This window comes from Aristolochia californica, unplaced genomic scaffold (genome assembly GCF_029961685.1).
Source record: "Aristolochia californica isolate CCGP_79_NKW_82.1479 unplaced genomic scaffold, dmAriCali1.0.hap1 SCAF_12, whole genome shotgun sequence".
Taxonomy (NCBI): domain Eukaryota; kingdom Viridiplantae; phylum Streptophyta; class Magnoliopsida; order Piperales; family Aristolochiaceae; genus Aristolochia; species Aristolochia californica.
Window position 1 is genome coordinate 2,464,307 of NW_027181793.1, and position 14,009 is coordinate 2,478,315.

At 40.2% G+C, this 14,009-nt stretch overlaps 1 protein-coding gene across 1 annotated transcript; it reads right to left on the reverse strand.

Annotated features, from left to right (window-relative positions):
* Positions 1-11,186: 11,186 nt before the first annotated feature.
* Positions 11,187-13,327, reverse strand: LOC137946469 (GDSL esterase/lipase At1g71691-like). The gene is made up of 5 exons (XM_068792777.1): positions 13,153-13,327; positions 12,290-12,411; positions 11,952-12,191; positions 11,630-11,879; positions 11,187-11,541 (listed from the first exon to the last, which is right to left on the reverse strand). Exons 1-5 carry the CDS (start codon positions 13,301-13,303, stop codon positions 11,306-11,308), a joined length of 999 nt encoding a protein of 332 aa, XP_068648878.1. The 5' UTR covers positions 13,304-13,327; the 3' UTR covers positions 11,187-11,305.
* Positions 13,328-14,009: the final 682 nt, after the last annotated feature.

Sequence of the window (14,009 nt, forward strand, 5' to 3'; positions counted from 1 at the left end):
GAGCACCAAAGCGGAATATCACACCATGGAAAATACAACTGCTGAACTCACATAGATGTCATTTATCCTTAAAGATCTTCATATTCCATTGGCATCTACACCAACTCTCTACTGTGATAACACAAGTGTTCTTCACATGACAATAAATCCGGTATTTCATGCTTGTAGTAAACACATTGAGTTGGATTACCATTTTGTGCTCGAACGACTTGCACTTGGACTTCTCATCACTCAACATATCTCCACTACAAAGCAAGTAGCAGACCTCTTCACCAAAACAATGTCAAAGGCTGCACTCATAAACTTTCGAACCAAACTCTGCCTCCAACCCCGGCATAGTTTGAGGGAGGGTATTGCCACAACCTCGCATCTAGGCGTGAATTGTGGGACACAAGGGAGTGTTAACACTGAGCGCAACTATAGAAGTGATAAGGTTGAAAACTCCCACAATTCATGCTACAATAGTGGAGAGACGTTGAAGGATGAAGGGGTATCAATGACAACAACTTCAACCCAAAATGGTAGTTTGACTAGTTAAGGAAATCTCAACAAATTGATTGAGCACATCTCGGATCCAAAACAGAGCATATCTTGGAGTATTCTCACAGAGCATTTCTCGAATCATATCTTGGAATGTTGACACTAGATATCTCTAAGAAAAATCACTCTTAGATAGTCTCGGATTTTATGCTACCAGTTATACGAAAATAAATGTATTTTTTGTTATTCCAGTTTTTAATATAATTCCTGACTTTGTGTTTAAATAGAACATGTATTCCTCATAGCTGTGTGTTCTGTATGTTAGAAAAAAAGAAATAAAAAAATTTCTTCTTCAATTGTATTCAAGAACTTTTCATCTCCAGTTTTTTCTGTTTTTCTTCACAACAGATTATTTTCCAAAATTAATAACCGAGATTTTTTCCCCGCAGAAACAGAGCTGATGGTGGAGACTAGCTAAAGAAGTTTCCGAAAAAAAACAGCATCTTGAGAGATAACGTTACCAATAACGTTTGGAGATAATACTGGCAAAGTCAATCTCGGATGATCAGCGGTGACCAATGTGACTTCCTCACACTAAGAAGTTGTCGTCTGGTCGAAGGTAATCAACGACACCATAACAACAAATCAACTTCAAGACAAACATTAGATAATTTTGCCTACCTCAGCAATCTTCCCAAAATAAACCAGCCGGCAAGCTGGATCAAGCAGAGCACAATATCTGTAATAGAGACAGTAATGGTTAGGATAGAAATCAGACAACAATGAAGAGAGTCCAAAAAATGGCAATGAGCTTGATGGTCTAAGTTGCAGCAATGAACCAAGTCACAAAAACTCCTCTACTAAAAGAGCATACTCTGGGAGAAACAGTAGCAAGACGCTGGAGAACATGCATTTCATAAAGAAGTCAGAGGAGATTCGGTCATCACGTAAGAAGCCGAAGGCTTACTTTTCCTTATCGTCGATTATGAGATTGCATCTGAGATGGAGTCATTGGTGGCTCATATTAGGAAGGCAATGGCAGGAGAGAGTGTCAATTATTATCACTATGTTGATGAGATCAAGACGAACCTTGATGCAGAGAATAAAGCTTGGCCACGAAAGAAGCAAATGAGGAGCAACTATTCGATCTTTCCCGTTAGGCAGAAGGAAGACGAGCAATGCCTTTTTTCTCCAAAAAAATAATGATCAAGAGAAGAAGAGTTCAGACTACTCTCTTCCCCCTCTCATTTTGATCCTGGCAGGTTTTACCTCCATGATGGTTAATAGACGCTCAGTAATCAGTATCCTTTGAGCTTCCCGCTATGGGAGTGAGCACCTTCGCCAACATTAGCATAATCAAGAAGAAAGCTCTCCGGGCTAGTGATAAGATCACCTTTGTGCAACAATAATATGAGATTAATGGCCATCAGAAAGAATCAACAAATTAAAGTAAGAGAAAAAAACAACAGATTATTCGAGTAATAGATTGTGGAAGCAAAAAACTAGCAACAAGTTTGGAATTTTAAAACACCATAGCTACGAGTCTGAAAATCAATTATCTGATACAATGTTGATTTTCAGGACTCCTTGGATTAGCTCATGGTGAAAAGGAGAGAAGAATTATGGTTAAGGACTTGTGTTTGAACCATAATTATGCCCTTGAAACTTAAACTAATTAGATCAGTGTCATCTTAATGAGATGACTCTTTATTTACCATCATGCCACCACTCTTGGATGTATGGGCCTTCTCCTTTGTTTATGGGGTTGAGCCCATCTTCCTCCTCTTTTGGTCATATGGGCCTTCTTTGGTCGTGTGGGCTTGAGCCCATCTTCCAACATCCTTGAATAAGGAAGCATATGATTCTGAGTTAAGCCGAGTAAAAAATGAGACATGTCGAGTCACGAGATTAAGTTGAGATGGCCGAGTCAGGCTGACTCATGAGACCAGGCTGACTCATGAGACCAAGTTAACTCGAGTCAGGTACCGAGTCAATCCGAGCATAGTGGGAGACATAGAACTTGCCGTTGTCGTCTTCTTTTCATAACACGTGAAAGGACCCTCCGTATATTAGGAATTAGATGCCCTACTTCAATACTAATGAGAGCAATAATAACTTCAAAAGAAGAAATAATCAAACACAAAAAATACAAGATTTATACAAGTTAGCCTCAAGGTGAAACTACTTCCTGTCTTTCGCCGTTACGAAATCACTATGATGATAAAGTAGTTTACAAGAGAAATTTCACCCCTTAATCCTCTTCTACTTTGATTATATATCATGAAATCCTAAGTTTTAACACGATATCAGAGCGGGGAAAGATTTGAGATAGAAAAGGAGAAGAAGATGGAGAAGAACAAAGATACCAAATCGATGTGGTTGAAAATATCGCCACAGACATCTGTATCCAGCTCTTCCCAAAAGCCGATTTCGGTCATCTTCTCCCGATCTGTGGGACATTAATAGTGGAAGTATCTACAAATCCTCATTATTACCTAACACAAGATGTAAGATTTCTATATGATTCTCAATCTTGAAAGTTACTCCTTTGGTCATTTTTTTCTGCTATCTGCAAGTTGGCTTGAGTTAACATGGGTGGAACCAAACACTCAGGTCTGAGTTGACTCGACACAGTTCGGTCCGAGTCTCGATAGAACAGTAAGACGTTGGATTAAAAATAAGAGTTACCTAACTTGGCAGAATTTTAATTCAAACACAGTGTCTTCGTCTTCCCCGAAACGCTGGCTTCCAAACAATGTGGGACAACAGGTTGATTCGTCGTCTAGAAACGACAACAAATCTGGTGCATGGCGAAGGACTTCTGAGATTAAATCTAACTGCAGCAGATTATTTTCCAAAAAATAATAACCGAGATTTTTTTCGGCAGAAATAGAGTTGGTGATGGAGACAAACTAAAGAAGTTTTCGAAAAAAACAACATCTCAAGAGATAGCGTTACCTATAACGTTCGGAGATAATACCGGTAGAGTCAATCTCGGATGATCAGCGATGACCAATGTGACTTCCTCACACTGAGAAGTTTTCATCTGGTAAAAGGTAATCAATGACATCGTAACAATAGATCAACTGCAAAACAAACGTTAGATAATTTTGCCCAGCTCGGTAATCTTCTCGAAATAAACTAGTCGACAGGCTGGATCAAGCATAGCACAATTTTAAAATCTTTTAAAATCTATCTTTTCTTTCTTATTTTATTTCATACAATTACATTTGTATTTATATACAAAAATTACAGGTACTTCTAACCAGTCTCTCAGATCATCTCCGAGGTTGTAGCTACAAAGGACTTCTTCCTCTATTTTTACGGATCTAGAAGACCATTCCAGAGGAAGAAGTCCTCCTTTGGAGGAACTCACACCAACAATCCCCCTCAAGTTGGTGTGTATAAATCTTTGATACCCAACTTGGCCAAGTGAGTTGTAGAATTTCCTATTGCATACTGCTTTTGTAAGTATGTCTGCCAACTGGTCTTCAGATTTAACAAACGGAAATCGAATTATCTTTGCCTCAATGTTTTGCTTGATGAAGTGTCGATCTACTTCCACATGTTTAGTCCGATCATGCTGAACCGGGTTATGTAAAATATCAATTGCCACCTTATTATTGCAGAATAAGTTCATCTCATAGTTTGGGCTAAAGCCAATTTTAGTTAATAATCTCTGAAGCCAGGGAAGCTCACAAAGACCCTTAGCCATCCCACGAAACTCAGCTTCAGCACTTGATAACGCTACCACCTTTTGTTTCTTACTTCTCCAGGTAACTAGGTTTCCTCCAACAAACGGAAAATACCCTAAGGTGGATCTTCTATCTGAAATATTCCCTACCCAACAGCATCTGTATAACCTTCAACCCTTAGGTGATGGTTTCTTGAAAATAGAAGTCCTTTCCCAGGGGAGGACTTTAGGTATCGAAGAATTTGATTCACTGCATTCATATGATTTTCACTAGGACAATGCATGAATTCGCTTATTACACTTACTGCATAGGCGATATTAGGTCGTGTATGGGAGAGATAAATAAGTTTCCCAACCAACCTCTGGTATCTTCCTTTGTCTGTTAGCACTTGGTCTAGGTATTCTCCAAGCTTATGATTTGGGATTATTGGGATATTTTCAGGTTTACACTCCAGTAGTCCAACTTCTGATAATAGATCTAGGATATATTTTCATTGGGAAAGGAATATGCCTTGCTTGGACCTAGCAACTTCAATCCCCAGAAAATATTTGAGTCCTCCCAATTTTTTTATCTCAAATTTTATTGCCAATTGATCATGAAGTCTTGCTATTTCTTCTAGATCATCTCTTGTAATGATCATATCGTCTATATATACTATCAAAGTTGTTATTTTACTTCATCGATGCTTTAAGAATGACATATGATCTGAGTTACTTTATTTAAAACCATATTTCTGCATTGCCAAACTCTCTCCCAAACCACGCTCTAGGATATTGCTTCAAGCCATATAGAGTTCGTTGGAGTTTGCACACCGTCCTTGCTTCAAAATTTGCTATATATCCTGGAGGAACATCCATGTAGATTTCTTCGACAAGATCTCCATGAAGAAAAATATTTTTAACATCAAATTGGTGTAGTGGCTAATCAAGATTAGCTGCAAGAGATAACAAAACTTTAACAATATTCAATTTGGCCATCGATGAGAATGTCTCTTGATAATCCACGCCATATATTTGTGTATATCCTTTTGCTACTAGCCTTGTCTTTTACCGTTCAGCTGCTCCATCGGATTTGTATTTGATGGAGAATACCCATTTACACCCCACTGTTTTTTTACCTTCAGTTAAAGCAACAAGACTGCAGGTCGCATTTTCACTAATGCCTTCATTTCTTCCTTCATGGCTTAAACCCACATAGGGTCTTTTAAAGCTTCATCAACACTTGTGGGGTCATGGTGTGAGGAGAGTTCATTTACAAACTGCTTGAGGGGTTCAAACAGTTCTTTTGTAGACACATAATTGGCAATAGGATATTTCAATTTTTTCTCCTTCACTTCGAGGGAATATCTATTTGGTGGTTCACCCCGATTGCGCTTGACAAGTAATTCATAGCCAACAGGAGTAGCCATATCATTAAAATTTTGAAGTGTGACTGGATTACTTACCACAATGATATTCTCAAGAGGTGGGTAATTAGATACTAAGGGGAAGAGGGGTATTGCTTCATCATCAATTTCTGAGGATTTCTCTAGATCTGGTTCCATAGTGGTTGCTATATCAGTGTCCTTGAACCAGTCAAATGTCATCCAATTCAACTCTTCTTCTCTTGTTTTCCCCTGAAGAGAAAAAATGGATGTAGCGAACGAATAGAAAGTTTTGGGTTCAAGGAACATAACATCCATAGGTATATATGTGTGTTGAATAGTTGGATCATTGCAATGGTGCCCTTTTTTATGGACTGCATATCCCTAAAACATACACCGAATGCTACATGGATCGAGGTTTCGAGCGTTGGTTTTTGTGGAGATTAACGAACACAACGCCACCAAAAATTTGGGGGGGGTGAGCATTAGCACTAAGGGTAATGAAACATAGTTTGACAGGGCCTATAGGGGAGTCTTAAACTCAAAAATTTTGGAAGGCATGCGGTTAATGAGGTAGACCACCGTAGTAACATCACCAGGCCAATGATGGCTAGGCACTTGAGCCCCAAGTAAAAGAGCTTGAGCTATTTAAAAAATATGGCAATTTTCTCTCTCTGCAATACCATTTTACTGAGGAGTTTGGGGCACGAGGTTTCATTAATCAGTCCATGGTGTTGGAAATAATCACGAAACTGATGATTCACATATTCTCCACCATTATCAGATCGAAGAATTCGAATGTTGGTAGAGAACTGTGTTTGGATCATCTTATGAAAGGATTGAAAGGTAGGAAAGACCTTATCCTTGTGTTTCAACAAGTAAAGCCAAGTCATTCGTGTGCAGTCATAAACAAATATGAGAAACCAACGAACACCAGACCTAGCATCTTTGGGGGAAGGACCTCACACATCAAAGTGAATTATAGTGAAAGGATCACCGCTCTTATTCATACTTAACGGATAATTGACTCAATGACTTTTAGCTAGAATGCAAGTCTCGCAGTTAAAATCTAGAACTGACAAATTCGAAAATAGATTGGGAAACATATGTTTCAATTACCCAAATGAAGGATGGCCTAAATGACGGTGCCACATCAAAATTTGTTTCCCTTTGAGGTCGCTTGGGTGCCGCATGTGATATGCATGACCTACACTGAAATCTTTCATGTAATAGAGTCCCCCTCCTCTTAGTACCATACCTAATGATCTCCTTGGAGAGAGTATCCAGAATAAGATAAAATGTAGGGTAAATAAGAACAACACAACTCAACTCGTTGGTAACTTTACTCATTAATAGTAACTTTTGAGAAAGAGAGGGTATGAGTAGTGCATTAGATAATGGTAGGTCCGGTGATAGCATCACCATTCCAGCCCCTGTTACCGGAGAGATAACTCCATTAGCGTTGGCAATGCTATTTCGCCAAGGAGCAGTGTGTTGAGAAAAATCATTTGCATCAAATGTCATATAGTCTGTTGCTCTAGAGTCAAGTATCCACGCTCTACAATCATCTTCTCTAGTGGATTTGAGGAGAACATTACCTGGGTCCACATCCGTCTGAGGAGGTTGAGGGAGATCACTGTTCAAATACCCCAATTTGTCTTTGTCTGAGATATACATCTCAACAACCTGGGATAGGCCGAGTCCAGTCCAAGTCAAATCTTGGTCTGAGTCTGGTCTGAGTCAAGTCCTGTCTGAATCTGGTCCGGGTCAAGTCTGGTGCAGTTTGAATCCGGTCATGTCTGTGTCTGAGTCTGGTCCAGTATGAGTCTGGTCTGAGTTAGGTTGGCCCGAGTCCAGTCCGGTCCGGTCTGAGTCGTTGGGCTTCGAAATTAAATCCCGCTCCCTAATTTTGGGCGGGTTTAATTTCGAAGGTTCATCATCCCCGCGGTGCTGCCTCTGAGCCACATGGATGAGAGATCTTTCATTGCGCAGGTCATCGTCCCCACGAACGTCGTCGGCAGTGGGGAAGCGGGATTTAATTTTAAAGGTTCATCGTCCCCGCTATGCTACCTTTGAGTCGTGCAGGATGAGAGATCTTTCATTGCACAAGTCATTGTCCCCGCGAGCACCATCGATAGTGGGAGAGGTCTCCGACTTTGAGCTTAAGCCTCCATTCTCAACAATCCGTTCACATCGAAGAAGTAGCAGGCATAGGAATCTCCGCAGTAGAAATTTTCTCTCCTATGTCATCGCCGAATCCAATCTCTGGTTCAGACCCTCTCTAATACCATGTAAACTCTTGTAAAATCGATTTTTTTTCTTTCTTATTTTATTTCATACAATTACATCTGTATTTATAATCACAAATTACATGTACTTCTAACCAGTCTCTCGGATCATCTTCAAGGCCGTAACTACAGAGGACTTCTTCCTCTTTTTTATGGATCTGGAAGACCATTCCAGAGGAAGAAGTCCTCCTCTAGAAGAACTCATGCCAACAACAGTATCTGCAATAGAGAAAGAGAGTAATGCTCAGGATAGAAATCAGACAACAATGAAAAGAGTCCAAAAAATGGCAATGAGCTCGATGATATGAGTTGCAGCAATGAACCAAGTCACGGAAAATCCTTTGCTCAAGAGGATACTCTTGAAGAACTAGTAGCAAGACACCGGAGAACATGTTCATAAAGAAGTCAGAGGAGATTTGATTGTCACAGAAGACGTCTCTTTTCCCTCTCGTTGATTATGAGATTGCAGCTGAGATGGAGTCATTTGTGGCTTATTTTAAAAAGGCAATGGCAAAAGAGAGTGTCAATTATTATCACTGTGTTGATGAGATCAAGGCGAAGCTTGATGCAATGAATAAAGCTTAGCCATAGAAGAAGTAAATGATGATCAACTATTTGATCTTTCCCATCAGGCAGAAGGAAGACGAGCAATGCCTTTTTTTCTCCAAAAAAAAATGATCAAGAGAAGAAAATCTCAGGCCACTCTCTTCCCCCACTTGTTTTGAACCTGGCAGGTTTTACCTTCACTAGAAGCTCAGTAATTAGTATCCTTCGAGCTTCCCGCTATGGGAGAGAGCACCTCCGCCAACATTGGCGAAATCAAAAAGAAAGTGCTCATGGATAATGATAAGATCACATTTTGGCAATAGTAATATGAGATTAATGGCGATCAGACAGAATCAGAAAATTAAAGTAAGAGAGAAAACCAACAATAGATTATTGGAGTAATAGATTGTGGAAGCAAAAAAACGAGCAGTAACAAGTTTTCAGGACTCCATGGATTAGCTCATGGTGAAAAGGAGAGAAAGCATGTTGGGGAGAAAATAGGAGGAAGAATGAGCTTTTAGTAAGGCAATGGTAGGAGAGTGTCGATTATTATCTCTGTGTTGATGAGAACAAGGCAAGGCTTTATGTACAGAATAAAGCTTGGCCACAGAAGAAGCAAATGATGAGCAACTATTCGATCTTTTCCGTCAAGCAGAAGGAAGACGAGCAATGCCTTTTTTCTCTAAAAAAATGATCAAGAGAAGAAGAGTTCAGGTCACTCTCTTCCCCACTCGTTTTGAACCCGACAGATTTTACCTCCACGATGGTTAATAGACACTTAGTAATCAGTATCCTTCGAGGTTCCCGCTATGGGAGAGAAAACCTCCACCAACATTAGTGTAATAAAAAAGAAAGTGCTCCTGGCTAATGATAAGATCACCTTCGTGCAACAGTAATATTAGATTAATGGCGATCAGAAAGAATCAACAAATTGAAGTAAGAGAAAAAAAACAACAATCGATTATTGGAGTAATAGATTGTGGAAGAAAAAAAATGAGCAGTCACAAGTTTTCAGGACTCCATGAATTAGCTCATGGTGAAAAGGAGATAAGGCATGTTGGGGAGAAAAAAGGAGGAAGAATGAGGTTTTAGGAAGGCAATGGCAGGAGAGAGTGTCGATTATTATCACTGTGTTGATGAGATCAAGGCTAGGCTTGATGTAGCGAATAAATCTTGGCCACAGAAGAAGCAAATGATGAGCAACTATTCGATCTTTCCCATCAGGCAAAAGGAAGACAATTAATGCCTTTTTTCTCCAAAAAATAATGATCAAGAGAAGAAGAGTTCAGACCACTTTCTTCCCCCACTCGTTTTGAACCTGGCAGGATATACCTCCACGATGGTTAATAGATGCTTAGTAATTATTATCCTTCGAGCTTCCCGGTATGGGAGAGAGCACCTCCACCAACATTAGCGTAATCAGCAAGAAAGCGCTCCTGGCTAATGATAAGATCACCTTCATGCAATAGTAATATGAGATTAATGGTGATCAAACAGAATCAACAAAGTAAGAGGAAAAAAAAACAATAGATTGTTCGAGTAATAGATTGTGGAAGCAAAAAAAGGAACAATTAAAAGTTTGGAAATCTAAAAACACCATAACTATGAGTCTGAAAATCAATTATCTGATACCATGTTGATTTTCAGGACTCCTTGAATTAGCTCATGGTGAAAAGGAGAGAAGACATGTTGGGGAAAAAACAAGAGGAAGAATGAGGTTATGGACTTGTGTCTTAACCCTCCCCCTGTAGTTCTATTTATAGATGAGTAAAACTACAATATTATAATTATGCCCCTGAAACTTAAACTAATTACATCAGTGCCATCTTTATGATATGACTCTTTATTTACCATCATGCCACCATTCTTGAATGTGTGGTCTTCTCCTTGGTTTGTGGGGTTGAGCCCATCTTCCACCTTTTTTAGACATATGAGCCTTTGTTGGTTGTGTGGGCTTGAGCCCATCTTCCAACATCCTTGAATAAGGAAGCATATGATCCTGAGTTAAGCCAAGTAAAAAATGAGACATGCTAAGTCACGAGTGAGATGGCCAAGTCAGGCTGACTCATGAGACCAAGTTAACTCGAGTCAGGTACCGAGTCAATCCGAGCAAAGTGCGAGACTTAGACTCACCGTTGTCATCTTTTTTTCAGAACATGCGAAAGGACCCTCCGTATGTTATGAATTAGATGCCCGACTTCAATACTAACAAGAGCAATAATAATCGCAGAAGAAGAAATAATCAAGCACAAAAAATAAAAAATTTATACAGGTTCGCCTCAAGGTGAGACTACTTCCTGTCTTTCGTCGCTACAATTATTCACTATGATGATGAAGTAGTTTACAAGAGATATCACACACACTCAAAGCATTAATTAGACTCCACAACTTAACACCGTAAAACCACATCAACCCTATTCTTCCTCTTTTTCTTCTTTCTTTCTTTTTTCCTCATTTTTCTCCCATTCCGTCTTCTTCTCCGTGCTTCTCTAGTTTTTCTTGTCTAGCATGGCAAGTCATTATTTTGATCTAGTCAAAATTAAGTATTTGGACGAATAAGTTTAGATGATGGGTATTTTGGTAAATAATTTTTTTTAAAAGGATACTTTCCCAAAATTCTCGAGATATAACGTATCTATATAATGTATGAGTCCCTCCAATATCCAAGACATTATCTACCATAGCATATTGATTTTTAAAATCCTATTAAATGGGATACGTTCTTCTTTCTTATCTGTAAAATTAACGTAAGGGAGGAAAAAAGTATATCTCCTGGGCAACATACTGCAAATCAGTGGAGAAGCGGTTGACAGCCATAACTGGGAAAAGGAGAAAGTCCAACCCAAAACAAATTTCATCTATTTTGAGATTTTTAACCTCACATTTGACTCTGCTGTGATCAGTTTCTCGACAGAGCTGAAGCCGAAGGTAACTCAGTTGGATTGAAGGTCCAGATTTGCGAGTTGTTGTATATTCATGGGGTAAGCAGCTTGGTTATTTCCAGAGAATGCCATCTTCGCCACTATGATATTGACGGCGGCAGTTGGATGGAAGGCATCCCAGAAGACGTACTCATTTCGATTTGCGCATGGCGTCTGGAAGGGAAGACAAGTGATCTGGCCGCTGTTCCGCCCAATGCCGCAGCATCCTCGATCAACCACGCTGAATCCTGAAGCACCCAGAAAGAATATTTCGAATTAGTGATCTCTGTAAGGAAATCTGAAACGTAGTTAGAGAGGAGATGCTAGCCTACGTACCAAACGATCTGGGGTTGCCCAAAATCTGTCGAAACATGTTGTAGATGTCGATGTAGATGAACTTTGCTCCGGGGAGATTGGCATTCAGACTGTTCACCATTGATCGGATGTTGTTGTTGAAAGGGAGGACGAGTCGGTTGACGGCGTCGGAGCATTGGCCATTGGCGTCTTGTGCGAGAATGCTAGGTATACAGCCTAGTAATCCCACGGAAGAGATGATAACCTTTCTTGCTCCCAGATTATAAAGATTCTGCAACTGAATGTGTGAGGAATTGGATCTATATATGAGAGAAGAACACTGTTAATCGAGAAAGACGCTTACTGTGAGTTGCTTAGTGTACTGCTGAATGAGTAGATTGGCAAACTGTTGAGTGTTATACTGGTTACGTGTTTGATAATTGGGCATTAAGTAGTTGTTAAGGTAATCGTTGCTCCCCATCCCAACAAAGAAGATGCATTTGGTGATAGAGTCAGAAACATCCGCCGCCCCTAATCGGTCCGTGATCTGATCCAGAGTCATCTCGAAGTTCTGGATCTGCTGGTTGAAGGGTGTCCTCCCCACCTGAAATTTACACACTGATTACAGCCTCACCAAACTGGGTTTGGACTTCGGAGTTTCCCATTTGACCAGGAATGTTAAAATGGCTTCATTATGCTTACGAAATTCCTGCCGGTGGCATCCAAAATTCCGGCAGCGGCGGAAGCGTAGTTGACCCCGTGCAACGCTTGTTCTCCAGAAGCTTCTGAGAATGCCGGAATCAATGGAAGCCCCAATAGATCAGCTGCAACAGGGAGAACAGTAAGCTTCCCGGTTAATTACGGCATGAAGCCTACAAGGGTCAATTCCGGAAATCAACCCCGAAACTTAAAACAAGAGTAAAGGAACAATTAAGAAACAAAAATCAAGATGTACCAATGACCAGTAACAATAAATGATTGGTTAATTTTGTCTCTTAAGAGTACTGATTGAGGGCCAGATTACAGAAGCAGTTATTTATGGTCGCAGGAATGAAACCGGTGCAAACTGAGATCAATGAGATGAATGCCTAAACGACGAAAGTTCACTCTGGAAAAGGAAACTTGCTCCGGAGATGATATTAATTCTTACTGACGATAAAAGGTTTTGCTCAGAATCGATCAAAATGGGAATATTGCAGGTAAGAAAAGGCTACTGTTACACTTCTATGAAAAGGAGCGAGAGAGAGAGAGAGAGAGAGAGAGAGAGAGAGAGAAAGAGGGAGGGAGGAGGGAGTTGGGAACAGTCACTAATTAAAACCAGTAAGCAAGGTAAATTTAGATAAGAACCTTATTGAATATCTGTTAAGACACAGATAAACTCATTGAAGTCGTTTATAGAGAGAAAGAGAGCGGGAGAAAACCAGAGTGAAGTCATAAAGAAAGTTCGTAGAATATATATCGCCACAGCTGTGCGGATGTTAAAATACAGGGAGAAGAAAAGACCAGTTCAGAGTTTAATATTTTAACAAATTTGAAGTTGGAAAAGGAAAGAGAAAGGAACCGACCGATCTCGTCGACGGTGGTGTAGCCATTAGAGAACCTCCCGGTAGGCCCGCCGGAGAAATCAATCCCGTACGGATAGTAATTGGCCTTGGCGAACGACGGGATGTCGTTGTTGTTCCCGTTGTCTATTAGAGAATCACCAAAGACAAACATTGCCGGGACCAGCTCTTTGTCCCTTCTTCCTCGAGCCACCGGTGAAGCATCCACCTCCTGAGCAGAAGCAGACGTGGAAAAAGACACGAAGAACAGCAGCAGCAACAAGAGACCGGGAGAGGTGGAGGTACCCATATTGAAAGAGAGACAGAGAAGGACAGGAGATGAGATGAGAAGAGGGGAGAGGAAGACGAGGATTAATAGCCGAGAGAAGAGGGAGGAGGGAGAGGAAGGAGATCGATTGAAAGGTAATTAATGCTTTTACCTGCTTCCACAGGGTTAATAAATGTGAGCTCGTTCCCCTAGTCCACTTGCTCCATCCCATAAATCGGTTCATTCACTAGAAAGACTCAAATATAAGAAATTTATATGGACTTCTTCGTTAGAAGTCATCCATGAAGGGTGACACAAAGGGTACAAAGAGAGAACTCATCCCCCACATCTAGAGGTGGCAAATCAGGTAAATAAAGTGATCTTCATAGGGACGACATAAGGGTATAATTATGTAAGTTGATGTATGTTCATTTATATATTTTCTTTCATAAAGCTTGTAGCCCTAAATGCATAGTAACCATTGTAAAACTCCTCCCACAACTTTAAACAAGAGTTGAACATCAAACCTTTCCTCTTCTCGTAATTCGTCCCTAGCCTATTCGTTTTTATCCCAAGAGCTCTCTCCCTCTTTCTTTACCCGACATCCCTCTCT